This window comes from Pan paniscus, chromosome 2 (assembly GCF_029289425.2).
Source record: "Pan paniscus chromosome 2, NHGRI_mPanPan1-v2.0_pri, whole genome shotgun sequence".
In the NCBI taxonomy this organism is placed as follows: Eukaryota; Metazoa; Chordata; class Mammalia; order Primates; family Hominidae; genus Pan; species Pan paniscus.
Window position 1 is genome coordinate 121,273,084 of NC_085926.1, and position 16,448 is coordinate 121,289,531.

General features: G+C 54.1%; 1 protein-coding gene across 2 annotated transcripts in view; it reads right to left on the reverse strand.

The window, feature by feature from the left end:
- ADCY5 (adenylate cyclase 5) overlaps positions 1-16,448 on the reverse strand; it is a 167,105-nt gene that overhangs the window by 37,601 nt on the left and 113,056 nt on the right. For both annotated transcript variants that reach the window (XM_008950512.5, XM_034957194.3), the window contains exons 4-9: positions 12,801-12,912; positions 11,113-11,240; positions 8,869-9,027; positions 7,843-7,984; positions 5,531-5,671; positions 914-936 (exon numbers count right to left, since the gene is read on the reverse strand). In XM_008950512.5, coding sequence (XP_008948760.2) covers positions 914-936; positions 5,531-5,671; positions 7,843-7,984; positions 8,869-9,027; positions 11,113-11,240; positions 12,801-12,912 — 705 coding nt within the window. The remainder of the gene's footprint in view (positions 1-913; positions 937-5,530; positions 5,672-7,842; positions 7,985-8,868; positions 9,028-11,112; positions 11,241-12,800; positions 12,913-16,448) is intronic.

Consider the following 16,448-nt stretch of genomic DNA (forward strand, 5'->3'; position numbering starts at 1 on the left):
CGTGAGACAGGCTGACCACAGGGGCACCGGCAGAGGGCTGGCTCTTCCGACCATCCCCACAGACTCTCGGAGAGGCCCGGCAGCTGTCCACCATCAGCCCAATCAGGGCAGCGGGAGCTGAGACTGAGACCAGAAGCCTAAGCCGTGCTCTTAACAACTGTGCACAGATGAACAGACAACTGACCAAGTCTCAGTCCCCTTCGGGCTGAAGGGCCTTGTTGACAATAGGCTTTTCTGACTCTGTTAACATATTATATTAGCATAACAATGTGAGCTACCATTGACAGTTTAGTTGGACTTTCCCTACAGCTAACAGGCTCTGCTCTTTACCCTCTAGCTCTATCCTTCCGAAAAGAAGCCCTAGATCGGGCAGTGAGAGTTTCTGCCAGTTTCTGCCACAGGGACTGTGGCCCACCTGGTTTCTTTCACCCAGCTCAGGGCACTCTTGAGAAGCAGGTTTCATAGACTTGGAGTACTGACCTTCAACACCCTGTTTCTCAGGGTGGAGCCCAGTCCTGGAGTGGAATTTCTGACAATCCTGAGAACCGGAAGTGAAGGAGGGAGAAGAGGGCATTGCCTCGGGGCACTGGATGCCAGGCACTGCTGACCAGTGTGTAAGGTCTGCACTTTCCTGAGAGAGCCATGTGTGCACACGTGCACAAGCGTGTCACGGAGATAAAATGGGCAGTGCTGAGGCCCTGTCCTTCTGCTGGGTGGCCTGGGCTTCTGGGCTGCCCTGGCCTGTCTGGGGCTGCTGCTGACCACCTGACGGCTAGGGTGGGCTCCATTCACTCTCAGCTAAGACTGCAAGAGGGTTCATTTTCCATGGAGTGTGGAGAAACCAAGTGATAAGGTGATTGGGAGATATCCCCCAGACCCAGGGAGCAGGAATAAGGAAGGGCATATTACTCACTTGTCCTTGGGGTCTTCAAAGCCCTAGAAGAGAAGGATAGAAAGAGAAAGAGAAGAGAATGAGAACAGAGAGAAGTGAAAGCTCAGAGGCTTCTAGATGGCTGCAGCTCATCTCCTCTCTACAGTCTCCCAAAGGACGTGGACATAGAGAGGATTGTCATTCAGCAGCTCCTTTCCTTCCTTCCTTCACTTGGAGAATACAGCTGGGTTCTCCCTAAGAGACAGGTGCTGTGCTAGACGCCGGGGATGCCCCGAGATTTCACTTCATCCACCGGCACAATCCATGTGTCTAAGCTCTTCCTGCCCCCACGCTCAACTCCTTTCCTAAATCTCTCCTCGCCATCCTCCTGCACCCTGGGCTCAGAGGGTCCCCTCTCAATCCTGCCTCTTACTCAGATGGAAATCGGGAATTGCTGGGCTGCACAATCTCTGTCACACAGACACACTCATGCACACTCACCTCCCTGTGTACATCACACTGAGCACACATAAAATCCCCAGGAGTTCGCACATTTTGCACTTAAAAAAACTACACTCTAGTTACCTGCAACAGCTGTTTTAGTAACTGAAAATCAATGCTTTCTTATAAGGCCAGGGTTGGTTGGGGACTCAGAGGGTAAGGAACCCACCTGCTACAGATCTGACTGCTGTTCTATCAGAGTTGAGGGTGGGAAGGGCCCTTACCGGCTGTCAAACTCAAAGCCCTCTTGAATCTATGAATTCCGCAAAGGGAGAGATGTGTGTCGGGGTCTCACCAGTGGTGGCAGAATGGAGGCTTCCCCACTGTGGGGAGGGGTGGAATCTCAGAGGTGGTGCAGGAGGTGACAAGTAGCCCCAGGACTTGCTGTTTAGATTAGCCTCGGGATGCCAGGACTAGGACAGAGGATGCCCCTTCCCTGGCAGTGTGGAGTACTCTGCTGGGCAAACAGAGTTCAGCAAACACTGGGTAAACCCAAAATCCAAATGAACACACCACTCTTCATTCCCAATGAGGACACGGTTTGAAAATACAAAAAGAGGGATTTATGTTCGTCTCCATGAGCCGGGCCACCAGGCACTAAAACAGACATGGGGCCCTGGTGGCACAGAGGCTCTACCCCCAGCTGAGGGCTCCGGGGAGCCTCAGCAGCCTCTGGAGTCACCTCCAAGTGACCAACTATAGGCTCTGAGCTCCTCCCGGGCTGCCAGCACCGGCCCAGGATGGCCTGGCAGTTGTCTGCCTAGGCAAACTGCACCCTTCTCCTTGTCCTTTGAGAATGGCCAGGCCCTCCCTCCAGGCTGTAAAGTGGTCCCACGTCACCATCCCAGCCCTGGGCTGGAGGCGTAGATGTCACTCAAGTGAGCTCTCCCTCTGGGGGGCAGGCCCGTGCCTGATGCTCCCAGGATCCCTTGGAGCACAGGCGTGGCGGGCAGCAGAGAGCTGGACAGGCGAGCTCCCTGCAGAAGACCCCCTGCGAGGGGTTGGCCCACTCAATTCCATCCCAGGAGCCGGCAAAAATTTTATTACGGAACCGAGAAGAACTGAGCTATATTACATATATGCTGGTCTCTATGGTTCAAAAATAGGCCGAAATGTTGTGAATAAGCCTGTTCTGACCTTTCCCGATGCTCCTTTGGTCATTTGCTGAGGCTGGTGCATGGGACCCATTTTTTCTTCCTGTGCTGAGTAGGGGGCTGGGACCATCCTAACCACACTGCTTGCCATGTTGGTGTGGAGAGCTCAGCGCCAGGTCGGCATGGCGAGTTGGTAACAGTACCGAAAATATACTGGTACACAAACCATGGCAGGGGGACCATTAAGAACACAACGGAGCAGACTGGGCTCAAATCCCGCCACCTACTTACTCTAACAGTTCTAGGACAGCGGCTACTTGGCCTCTCCCAGTCTGCCTACACTCCCTCCTGCAGCACCTGGGCCCCACCCTACCGGCCATTCCTGGGTTTGGTGAGAGGAGCTCAAGCCCACACGTGTCTTCCCACTGGCAACCTTTTTATTAATAAATAACCTTAAAGACCTTATGACACTAGTGCCTAAGCATCAACCAGCACGGCTCATCACTTTTAAAAGCTGGGTAAAAGCTGGAAAAAGATTTAAAAGGCACTGCTGACTCCGACTTCAAACCTTCTAACAGTTCTCACTCACTACTTCACGCTCCCAGCCCCCCATCCCTGCTTCAGTGGACTGTTTCTCATAAAACTCATCCAGCGTGGGCAGCTCAGGGTGAAAGCTCGCCTTCCATGGATCTCTCTCCAACATTCCAGGCACGTTAGCATGGAAAGCCCAATGGCCCTCGCGGCACTGAGGAACCTGTCTTCATCCCCAGCCTAGATATTCCCACGGGCCACGCTGGAGTGGGTCCCAGAGGCTGTCCATTGATGGCAGCCCCCTCAGGGGACACCAGGCCCAGCCAGGACAGGAGCCTCTGTTCCCACAGCCCTGTTCTTCCACACTCCTTCCCCTCCCTGCTGGGCAAAGCGATGAACGCTGTGGAGGAGACTTCCTGGCAGCCTCCTTCTCCAGAGACTGTCCCTTCCCCATGACAGTCCTGACTGCAAATTCTTCCAAAATTCCTTGTCCTAATGATGAGTAATATATCTGCCAACACAGTGCTTATAGTCCAAACTATCTCCTTTAAGACTCCAAAATAACTAAAGATATAGCTTATATCAAATATCACTAAAAAATAACTTTCCAAGGGCTCTGAACAGAAAGAATCTCTCACCACCAGGCCCTGCCTCCCTGCTGGTTGTTCCCTGCTCTTCCCTGGCCACCTCTCTGCCTTCCCCTCCTCCCCATCTCCCTGCCCTACTCCCCAGCTTCCCCTCCACTTCCTGCTCAATGCCTCCTCTCTCTCGGCTCTCCTGCCCCTTTGCTGTCCCTGCTCTCAGTCCTTCCCCCTTTCCCCCTTTCTCCCTTATTTTTATTTTTATTTTTGAGATACGGTCTCGCTCTGTCCCCCAGGCTGGAGTGCAGTGGCGTGATCATGGCTCACTGCAACCTCAACCTCCTGGGTTCAAGTGATCCTCCTGCCTCAGCCTCCCGAGTAGCTAGGACTGAAGGAGCATGCCACTATGCCTAGCTAGTTTTCCTTTTTATTGTTTGTAGAGACAGGGTCTCATTATGCTGTCCAGGCTAGTCCTGAACTCCTGACTGCCCTGACCATGTGGGTACAGAGTCTGCAGGAGACTATCAAAGGGCTGGGGTGGCAATGGGGAGGGTCGCCAACTGCTCTTTGCTCAGGGGAGGGAGGGTGGTGGCTGGAGCCCTTAGTGGCACTGACCAGGTCTGTGGACATTCAAGTTTGGAGCCCTGGGGAAGGCCAGGTTTCTCCACTCTGCTGTCTGATAACCCAGGGCCCCCCCCCAAGAGGTGTCTCTACTGTCAGAATGTTAAATGGGGGTCTTGGCTCAATTCACTTTTCCTCCTGTACATTTTCCTTAAGCTCGTATCATCTGCTACGTGTTGGCTAACAAGGAGCAGAGCGACTGGGTCCCCAGCATGTCCCCTTCTCCAGGCTCCTGGCTCTTGTCTGCTGACCCTGCTGGATTTCCAGGGAGTCCGTCTCTGATCCCTTCTACCACAACCTCAACCCAGTCTGCTCCACAGAGCCCAAACTTGGAGCTACTTGTGCAACATGCCCCTCCTTCACTAAGTGGCCACACAGAAACCACACACACACACACACAGACACACAAACACACAGACACAGACACACACACACACACAAACACACAGACACAGACACACACACACACACACACACACAGTCCCTGTGCCATCCCTCGGCCCTTCCTTGGTATGGGTGACTCCCACCTGGGAACCTGGTGCCCCCGAGCTGAGCAGCATGCCTGAGGGGCAGAAGCCAACCTCTCAGACAGTAAGAGAGAAAACACCACTGCGGTAACGTGGCTTCTTCCTCCTCTTCCCACCAGGAATCCATCTTCCTGTCATTGCTGCCAGAGCCCAGGCAGTGCATCCTGAATTCACCTGTCCCGGTGTGTGCAGGCAGGGTCCCTGGAGGTGGAGCTGACACCCGACCATGGCCTCCCCGACTTGCTCAGCCCACATGCTCCCACTGGAAGGCTGGTATTAGTGGGGGGTCTTTCTCAGCACAGAGGGCAAAGGGGACCACCACCTGGCACTTCCCAGAAAGCACTAGGATAGTTTCTGAACAACTGAACCAAAAGATGTGGTTTCACTTGCCTGGGAAATGCAGGAGGTGCTGGAAGAGGGTATGACAAGCTGGTGCCCACCCAACTCCCTGGGGCCTCACCAGACAGTGCCAAGAGACAGCTGGAGGCTGTGGCTGGCCGAGTCTAGCCAGACATGCCTGCTTCCAGGCTGTGCCGCAAGCTCTGCCAAGAGGGAGGGAGGAAGGGGTGCTGCCAGTCTGTTCCAAAGCCTAATGAGGCATGCCACGGGGTGGTGGGGAGAGCTTGGGGCCAGAAGCAGATGCCCTACTCCTAGTCCAAAGTTGGGGCAAACCGCACTTGTATTTGCTTGTGTGGCTCCCCAGATTCCCTTGGGCAACACGAGACAACTGGTGCGGGCCTCATGCCCACAGAAGGCCCTAGCCTTGGAGAGTGTTGCCCACAGGCTGCCCCACCAGCCACTCACCATCCGCTTCATCTCCTTGGACACCTGGTTGCCACCCAGGTGGTTGTAGAAGGGGCGCTCAGCCCCCCAGTGTGGTGGGTTGTGCCCGATGGAGTTGGTTCTCTGGCGGTTCATCTTGGCGATCATGGCCTTCTCTTCTTTCTGGAAGACGAACACAGATGCATCAGCCTGCGGGTGGGGGGAGACGAGGAGTCCAAGCGGAGGGCTCCTCACCCTTCCCCAAACATGGTACCTGGCCAGGTAAGGGGCTAAGGCAGCTGCCCTTTCCTTTCTGCACAGCCCTAGAGCCAGAGCTCGGCCCAGATCCTGGAACTCCCCAGGCAAGCATCCTGGATCTCTCCAAACTCCCTAATGCCAGCCCTGGCTGGCTCAGGTGGGAGTGGCAAAAGATGATGAAGAGTTGGTCTTGTGAGAAAGCAAAGAGCTTGGGAACATCTGCCATTTGCAAAGAGTTCTCCCTGTAAGTTTGACTGTAAGATTCTATCCTGGGTACCCTTCTCTCCTCTGGATGGCCTAGGCTCCGAAAGGCCTGAGCTGACGCACCCAGCTGCCCGCACTGTGCTTCCTCCCCCTACTCTGCGGGGCAGGGCGATCAGCGAGGGCTGAGCTTGGGTCTCCTAGGCAGCCAGGCCAACTCATGCCTAAGCCTCCCAACTTGGTCCCTGGCAGGCTGTGGTGTCACATCAGGCTTTGCTCATGGGCAGGCCAGGGTAGGGCTCTAGCTACAGCCTCAAGGGTGGGTGGGGCCTGATCTGAAGTTGCCCAGGGGGTACCGGAGGGAGAGGAGACCTGGGATCACAACCTCTGCTCAACTTCTCCAAAATATGCTATAACAGAGAGGGCACTAGGACATGCCCCGGGGCCCAAGAGGCCACTTCCAAAGAGGTTTGGGTCAGTGAAGTTATGAGATTCAAGAGCTGACAGGCATTGTACAAATACACAGAGTCTCAGTCAGCTATCTATGGGCCAACACACTCCCCAGGATCTCGTCTATCTGTCTGTCTGTCTATCCATCCAAATGGGTGCAAGAGAGCTGGAGACCTAAGGCAACCCTCCCCTCAACTCCCTCCCTTGTCAGATGAGGTGACGGTGGGGACACACAGCCTGCTTCAGCTGACATTGCTGGTGGGGGTGCCTGTCACTCTTTCTGTCTCCATTTCATCCTTTTTGGACGGCTTGTCCAGCTAGAAGAACCAAGAGCCAGGGAACTCAGGGTCTAGGGCAGGAAGCTGCGGGAGGCCTTGTGACCCAGGCACCGGGAGATGTGGGTAAAGAGCCCGGAGGACCCAGTTCATTGATACTATGGCCAAGGAACTGGCCAACGCTTACAAACGTGTCAAGGAAACCATGAGGAGCTGTCCCCACAGGGCCCTGAATCCCCCATCCCTCTTCCTGGTGCCTGTGGAGGGTCTGACACAGCTCCCATGAAGGGCCCCTGCAGCCAGGATCTGTCCCCTGGGGCGCTGCATGGTAGGATAAGGTGTCCCTCTGATGTCCCTCTTGGCACGGGCACCTGCCCTCAACAGCCCTGCCTGCCTCCCTTTAAAAAATCACCTTTGCTGTCATCCAAGACTCTCTGAACTCTTCTCACAGATTAATTTTGTCTTTCGTTTCACTTCTTAGGAAGAGAAATGGGGAAGCTTTTCTCTATCAAAGGGCACTGACTGACAGATAAATTCCACAGAAAGACTCATAAGTAAAAGGCATTTTAGTTTAGGGAGAAATAGAGAATGTTCTCTTGATTTGCTTTAAAAATTAAGAACATGGAACATGACACTATTAAAAATAGAACACTGAAGTCTGCTAATAATTTAGCTTTATATTTCAGCAAGTGTGGGCTGAGACAAAGGGGGAAAAAGAGACTAGAAAGGGAAAGGGGAAAATAGGTTCAAGAAACAAAGACATAGGCACATGTGGAGATGGAAACCGATCTATGGATCAGAGAGGGAGAGATTAGGGCAAGTGTCCACCCCAGTAAAAGGCAAATGAAAAGGAGAGAGATGGAGATAAAATATACGGTATCCACAGACTCCCTTGATGCTGATTTCCAGCTTGTGGACTTCTGATGTCTTGTTGCTAACTGATTTGAGGCCTGTTGCATTTTTGCAAAAGAAGCACTATTAAAAGATTCCCTCTTTACCATCTTTTTTGCAAGGCCTAACTGCCGGGGTCCTTTTTAAGATGCAGGAACCACAACTGCATAAGAAATTCATGACTTCACTCAAGGAAAGAGAAGGAAGCAGCAGGTCACGAAAATGTTCCTCCCTGGGGGAAGGGAGCCCCTCAGCCCCCCGGCCCCCCAGCTCACAGACCCGCTTCTGGGTGCAGCGCAGGATGAGGAAGGTCTCGATACTGTGCTCCTTGAGGTAGGCGTTGCGCTCGCCCCCACAGCCTGGCTCCACCTCGTAGTCCCCATTCAGGTAGTTGAGTGTAGCCTTGGTGATGTGGATGCGTCTACAGGGGGGCAGGGATCAGGGTGGAGAGGGCAGAAAACTCAAAGTCAGAATGTCAGCCCCCGTGAAAAACCAAACTGCAATTAGTGGGTTCACCACAATTCAAACCCTAGGGCCCCAAACTCTGCTCAAATCCTAACCTCAACCTTGCATGGTACCCTCCATTACTATCAAGTGGGCTCTCATGCCCACTGCAACCACACTATCTCACACTGAACATCCTGGCACAGACCACTACATTAGCTTGCCCAAGACAACATGGCCCCCAGTCTTGCAAACTTTGCAAGCCTCTCACTCCTGCTCAGAAGCCAGCAATGGCTCCTGCGCACGACAGGACGGAGTCCAAATTCACAAGCCTGGCACTCATGCCTTCTGAACACAGGCGCTGTTTCTCCTAGCCGTCCCTAAAAGGCCATCTGCTCTTCTCCCATTCCTTGGAAATGCTGTGTTCCCCACACCTGTGCCTTGCCTCGCTGTGTTCCCTCCGCCTAGCAGCAGGCTCTTCCCACCCCACCTTCCTCACCCCTCCCAGTCCTGCCTCCTTTATGGTCTAGCCATCCCAGAAACTATCTGTGATTCCTCCCTCCTCCAGAACTCTGTCTATCACACCTCACCAGCCACCATGGTTTGGGTCAATATCTTCTGGGTCAAGGCTCAGGGAAGGGTGACATAATGCTCCCACAACTGGCCAATGGTGGCACAGGTGATTTGGCAAGTAGAGGAATTTCTACTTCCACTGTGCTCACCCCAGCGCCCCCACAGGTGCTTGCTGCCCATCCTGCCCACCCCACCCTGCCCCGCCTCGCCTCTGCAGGATGGTCACCCTGGGTGGGCTTGAGTGGGAACCCAGGTCGGGGCCCCAAGCCACCCACAGCTGTCACTCACCCCGCCTTGCCGCCAGCCTCCATGTGGTTGGCTAGCGTGACATCGTTAGACCAGACGTCGAACTGCCACTTCCTGAGACCAAGGACACCGCAGTGTACTCGCCCGCTGTGAATTCCCACACGCATGTTCACGTTCACCCCTGTCACCTCCCGGACCAACCTGGGGATGGAGCAGGGGTAAAGCTGGGAGAAGGCTGGAGGCCAGGCACACAGAATGGGGGTGAGGCTGCAGGTGCAGGGAAGGTGAAGGTGTGGGGGTCAAAGAGGCTTCTCTCTCCCATCCAGCCCTAGAGTCCAAGAACGTTCAGCCTGAAGGGCACTGGGGCGGGCGGCAGGTGCAGTCGGCTGTGAAAGGGGCTGTTCCCGGCTTGGCCACAAGGTGGCGCGGTGCCACACTAAAACCCAGAGCCCTGCTGCTTCCCCTCCAGGAGGGCACCTCTGGCCAGCACTGCCCTGTCAATTAAATTGTGATTGGAAAAATGCAAATGCACGTTAGGGCCGACTTGAATTAAACAGGGAAGTTACCACCACTCCAAACCCTATTTGTATAATGCTCTTGTGGGTAAGACAGAAATGGCTTTTGGATTATCTTTTTATTGGATTTATCCACACTGCTGCTTCCAAGATGTTAGCAGGGTGATGGCAAAAGGTGGTTACCCAGGTTTCAAGGGTATGGCCTGCTCAGGAGGGAAGGGGAGCCTGGGCAGGTGCAGGGGCTTAGGGTGCTCCATGCCCTAGAGGAAAGCTTGGTCCTGGCCACATGCACCACATATCCATATCTGGGAGCTCCCAGTAGACAGGGCAGGCCCTCTGTATGCACTTATAACTCCTCATGCTGGGTGAGCAGTGGAGGCAGACTGGGAAGGAAGCCATGCATCTCCAGGTGCATGTCTGAGGCCCATGGGAACCTGCCCAGCATCTGCAGGAGAGGGTGCAGGTGCCAGGAAGTAGGGTAATGGATGAACTCAGATTGCACTTTCTAGGGCCCTAGACCCTCCCTAACACCTGGGGCATGGGCACACTCAGCCAGCCATGGGACCAGCAGTCTGACTTGCCCCAGTGGGTGGGACCACCACTGAGACTCCCTGACCCCATCCCACACCATCAGCAAGAGGCTGACACCCACTGCAGGGGAGACTGAGGTCACCCATCATCTCTCTTGTCCTGAATCAACTTGGTAAATACCTCCACTGCAGCAGAATACCTTCACTGAAATACTTTCCATCCACAGTGCCTTTGGATACTTGCTTAGCTTGACAATGGCTCATTCTGTCTTTTTGGCTTAACTCCACGGCCACCTCCTTCAGGCAAACTCTCTCGATCCTCTCAGTGCAATCAACTGTCCCCTCCTGGGCCCTCCTTCAATAGTCTGCCTCCCTTACCTCACCGTGTCCACATGACGTGCCTTGTATCTGAGCACCAGGAGTCCTGGTCTCTCTCCCTTAAGGCTCTGTGCTTCCGGGGAGACTGATTGTCTAGCTCAGGCTTGCTGGGGACACTTGGCAAGTGCTGCAGGTAGAACTGAGCCAAACCAACGGACCCGGCTGCCTTCCTGGCAGCCACTCCCGCCTCTGACCTTGCCCTCTATGCCTTTTTTCTCTGCCCCTGCCCAAGCTATTTCTAAAGCCCAAAGTCTCTGACTTGCTTCCTTGGCTGTCACATAAGCTTGCACCACCCATGTTTTTCAATGACCAGGGCTCCTTCTGTGGCCAGTGATAGCCATGAATTGGCCAAAGTGCCTTTTTGCTATGGCTCACAGGCAGGGTGATTCTCTCTAAGCGGAACACCTGCATTTGAATCCGCCTGCCTGGTAGTAGCACCCTGGGGAGTTGTCTAACCCCTATGAGCCCAACCTTTCACATCTGGGAAGAAGTGGAACCAGCAGTTCGATGCCTGGCTGGGTGTCTGTAGGAAACATGAGGCCCCGGAAGTGCAAGGGCCTCACACGGCACAGGATCCTCACACGGCTGCCAGCCTCTCCTCCACTCCTGGAGTCTGCAGAGCCCTCCCTTCCCACACACTTCCTCTGGGAAAAGCTGCCCAGGCTGCTGTAGGGAACAGGAACCCTGGAGAAGGCAGAAAGTCTGGTGGCACACGCCAACCCTCAGCTTGGCTGGGCACCTTTTGGCAGACAGTTTCACCCCACTGTTTCCCTGCCTCCAACTAGGCAGCCGGCAGGTCAGTCAGTCGCTCGGGCTGTGGACAGTCCCAGGGAGGTAGACGGTACCCAGGGGTGGCCACTTACGAGATGGCCTCGATCATGTCCATGCCCATCTCCACACAGCAGTGGGCGTGGTCAGCCCTCGCTTCAGGCAGCCCCGAGACGCAGTAATAACAATCCCCGAGGATCTTAATACGTAAACAGTGATTCTCCTGGAAAGCAAATTAATTTTACAAATTAAAAATAGTAGGAAAGAGAAGTGGGAGGGAAAGAAACGAGAAGCAAACAGATTCACCCCGTGCCTGGAATAACTTGCCTTTTAGGGCAGTGAGCGCAGGCCCACGCCGGAACTCGGCATGGTCCTGGGACAGGCTTATCAGGAGACATTGGGGAGGGAGGGATTGTGGGGATGGAGGGATAGGCTGGGCAGCCCTGAGCGGCATTCCAGCTCCCAGACTCAGGAGCTCACTTTTAAAGATCCACTCCAGAGCCCCAAGAGGAATTTGGCTGGTCGAACTGCAGCTCAGCCAGCAGGGTGGCCTTATCAGCTTAAGGAAGGCCCCAAGCCCCAGTACAAGGGTCTCTGGTCCCCTCCACACCCCAGGAGTCACTCTGATTTGTTGCTTGAGATTCTATCAAAAGTTGTCTGATTCTCCTCCTTTTACAAAAAGACTGAAGCAGGCAGAAATGAGCTTTAACCAAAAGCTCACTGACTCAGCCTGTCTGAGACTTTTATCAAAAAAGAATTTTGCTCAACTAGCAAGCACATGAGTGCCAAGAATCCAGCTGAGCTGCTGCTGAGTGACAGGTGCCACAGGGCCACCTGCAGGCCACCACCAATCCGTCAGTGGGATTGCGATAGAGTATCAGTAATCATCAATTACGAGCGGTCCAACTCAACTCTGGCTCCCAAAGATAGTTGAGAAACAGGGATTCAAGTGCCCTTGTGGCCTGGACTCATTTGAGACCCAAGTGACAAGCAGGTGCTATTCACCTCATTCAGTTCAGTGACAAAACCCACAGGTAAGTATATGCGCTCCACCATGGAAGCCCCCAGAGAAGCCCTGGCACTGGCACTGACGGCACCAGCCTCTCATCAATAACCAAGCCTGGCGTCGTGTGGGCCAAGGGGAATGTGTCCACCCGTCAGTGGCCACTGACATTTAATCACTCTACAAAGGCCTAGAGCTGGGAAAGGATAATGGAGGGGTGAATAGGGGCCTAAGGAATGAACGTGTCGTTCACCACTCCCTGCCATGGAGTGTTACTTCCAATTTATCCAAACGTTTAAGAGTCCTCTTTCTGGATGCCTCTAGGGAATGGCACACAGCTGCCTGCAGGCCAGCTGGGGATTCAGACTCATTCTCTTATCAGTCTGACCAATCTCATCACGAATGTGGCTTGATGGCACCTAATGTGCCCCAGACAAACAGCTTATTCCCCTGGGGTTTGGGCAGTGTGACCAGCAGGCCTCACCACCCGCTTCCACGGATGGGGGGCAGTGTAGGGAGAGTGTAGCTCCCTACACTCTCGCTTGTGGTCAGCGACAGTGCTGAAAGCAACTCCAGCTAAGTGTGTCTCCAGGGCCCACGCAGGGCGTGAGGTCACAGCCACAGCCTAAGGGTCCCCTCTGCCCATCACCAGCAGGCTCTGCTCAGCAGGATATACCCAGGCACATGCCCATCCCTGGGGTTCAGAAGGTCCTCGACCACAGCAGCCTCCCTCAACAGCCCAGGTCAGGCCACCCCAACCCCCGGCTCAGGGCGACTCACTGCGGCCAGCTTGTCAAAGCGGGCGAAGAGCTCGTTGAGGGTCATGACCAGTTCCTGTGCAGTGCACTGGGACGCCAGGCTGGTGAAGCCCTCGATGTCAGCAAACAGGATGCTGGGGAGACAGGCAGAGGAGGAAGACCCTACTATAGGCTGAATCTTTGTGTCTCCCAAATTCATACATTACATCTTTTTTTTCTTTTCTTTTTTTTTAAGAAGAGGTCTTGCTCTATTGCCCAGGCTGGAGTGCAGTGGTGTGATCAAGGCTCACTGCAGCCTTGACTTCTTGGGCTCAGGGGATCCTCTCCCCTCAGCCTCCCAAGTAGCTGGGACTACAAGAGTTTGCCACCCTACCTGGCTAACTTTTTTTTTTTTTTTTTTTTGGGTAGAGACAGGGTCTCGCTATGTTGTCCAGGCAGGTCTCAAACTCCTGGGCTCAAGCAATCCACCCACCTTGGCCTCACAAAGTGCTGGGATTACAGCCATGAGCCACCACACCTGGTTGCATTAAATCCTGATGCCCAATGTGATGGTATTAGGTGGGGCCTTTGAAAGATAATGAGGTCACAAGGGTGGAGCCCTCACGAATGGATTAGTGCCCTTATAAGAAGAGACACGAGAGCTTGCTTCTTTGCTTTCTGCTCACCACTTCGTGACGATATGAGAAGGTGGCTGTCAGCAACCCAAAAGAGGGCCCTTGCCAGACTCTGATCATGCTGGCACCCTGATCCCAGACTTCCAGCCTCCAGAACCGTGAGAAATACACTGCTGTTGTCTGTAAGCCCCCGTTCTTTGGTATTCTCTTAAAGCAGCCTGAACAGACCAAGACAGACCTCCATGAGGGAGGAGAGGCAGGGCTTGCGGCCAGGGCCCAGCCTGGAGCTCCTTGGGCCTGAGAGGGCTGCCAGCCAGCAACAGTGCTGGGGGCTCCACGCGGCTGCTGGGCAGGGGACAAAGAGGCCCTGGCACTGGAGGGCTGAGGACGCTGCCTCTTTCTGCTGCTATCCTCCTTCTGTGCTCTAACGGCACCCTCCCCCAGCCCAGGAGGAAGGCAGGGGAGGGGCGTGAGGCCTGGGTGTGTGCCTCAGGAGGGTGCGGGACAGGGGGCCAGGCCCCAACTCCCAGTCATCTCTCAGGCCTGCCCGTTTGACCTCTGAGCACACCCCGAGGGCACTGGGCCTGCTCCTGGGGAAGAGAAGCCTTTTATACCTCTGCTCTGGAAGGCATTTCAGGCCAGAATGATGGCCCTGCAAACTCTGACTTCCCAATCCCACACAGAAAGGACTCTAGCCCCAAGCCCTCCATCCTGAGGGAGTCCTCTATCCCCTACAAGAAACACAGTAAAAGAGACCCAGGGAGGAGAAAGGAAGACACAGCCTGTCAGCGTCCCTGGAAGCCCCCAACTCCTCCTTCCCAGTTCCTCAGTGCACCAGCTGGTGATAGATCTTTCACCCGTCCCTGTGGCTTGTGTTCCCTAAGTTGAAAACATTTTCTTTTTCCTTTGAAACGGGAAGGGAAGACCCCAGGACCAGAATCTGTAAGGGCCCCTGAATTTATTTTTCTTAAAAGGGACACAAAAGTCTAAAAACTGTCATGTACTGAGATGCTCCTGGCAGCCAGGAGCTAAGCGGGAGGCTTCCAACATGTCATCTCACTGAGTCCGCGCAAGAGCCCTGCAAGCGAGGGGTCAGAGTCCCCATTTCACAGACGGGAGCCAAGTCTCAGAGCAGCCAGAGACAGCGGCGTGGCAGGATTCTTCCTCCAAGGTCTGTGCTCCTTCCCAGGCACCTCGGGACTCCTAAGGCTCCAGAACCATGTTTCAGTTTTAAAATTAATGATGTTGAACTAAACATATTTTGTCCTTTTATTCTAAAAATGTGTATTGGTACATTAAGCATGTCTTTTTAAATCAAATATTGGGCTCACGCCTGTAATCCCAGCACTTTGGGAGGCTTAAGTGGGTGGACCACTTGAGGTCAGGTGTTTGAGCCCAGCCTGGCCAACATGGCAAAACCCCATTTCTACTAAAAAGACAAAAATTAGCTGGGCGTGGTGGCATGCACCTGTAATCTCAGCTACTCGAGAGGCTGAGGCAGGAGAATCACTTGAACTCGGGAGACGGAGGTTGCAGTGAGCCGAGACAGTGCCACTGCACTCCAGCCTGGGTGACAGAGCTAGATTGTCTCAAATAATAATGAATAAATAAATAAATTAATTAAATATTGGCAAATGATAATTGTATATATTTATGGGGTGGGTACAAAGTGATGTGATGTCACGTATCCACAGTGTGGAATGGTTGATTGGGCTAATCAGCAAATCCATCACCTCACATACTGCTCATTTATCCCTGCTGTCAGCTAACTGGAACATGGTACTCTTTACTAAGCCTGTCTTTATATTCCCATGCTTTGACATCCAAGGCTCCCGAGAGTTGGTGCCTCCCAAGACAAGCCAATTCCCAGAGACAGTAAACAACTTGCCTTAGGGTGTGCCTTTCACACACAAACCAACCAACCCAGAGTCCACTGCTGACGACAATCCCCTGCCCTCGCCACCCCAGGGACAGGCACTGGAGTCCCAGGCAACTTGGGACAGCCCCTACATACCGAGCCAGCGCAAAGACATTCTTCAAACCAGCCAAGCACTTGCCTTGCTACCCTTCCTTCCTGCACAAACCACAATAAAGGGCCCTGCTCCCTCGGCCTCCTGACTGCCCTGGTGCCTCCCCCTTGGCCTCTGCGTGGTGTGTCTCCTCCTCGTGGGAACTGTGAGTGACAATCTTAGCAGCAGTCCTCTCCCGATCTGTTGGCCTCACCATCATAAAACCTACATTTTAAAACAGTCAGACACTATTTTAAGCTCACAGAAATATTAACTCGTTCGCACCTCATAACCACCCCGTCAGGAACTGAGGACACAGAAAAGTCACCTGGCCAAGGCCACACAGGCACTGGCTCCACACTTTAGGAGTTGAACCAATCAAGATGATGCTGTCTGTAGGCCCCACAGACATCTTAAATGGGTAAAGGTACGATCCAACACCCTGGCACTGTGAGGGAGGTGGGAGGACCCCTGGGAGCTGCTGCTGTGGTCCCGGACAGGTACAGGACCCCCCTGAGAGGGGTCACTCTCAGCAGCTGCTCACCAGCTCGCACGAGGAGAACCTCTTTTTTTCCACAGGGCCTGTGGAAACAGGTTGGGCCACCAGGGAGTGCATCCCAAGGCTTCAGCCAGGCTGTCCCACCTCCCAGGAGAAGCACAGGAGGGCAGCCCCCAATCACTGCTGTTTCCCCAAATCCTGGCTCCTCTGGCCACTTCAATAGAACAACCAAGGCAACTGTAAGAGTGAGGTCAGAGTGGGAGAAATGGGGACAGGGACAAGAGATGGAACAAATGAGAGGGAGAGAAGAAAAGGTGAGGAGGTGGAGCAGAGAGGACAGGCCCTATCCTGCCAGGCCAGGGGACTCAGGACAGCAGAGAGCTGCTCCAGCGTGTGCAGCTGTGGGATGGGCCCAGAAAATGAAAGGGAATTTGGATTCTCCATAAGCTCTCATGCCCGGTATCTGGCGTGGCTGGTGGGCCCACCACCGTGGCCCAGAGGTAGACTATGCTGGCGTGTGCATGCCTGGGGCAGGGTGCCTGCAGAAC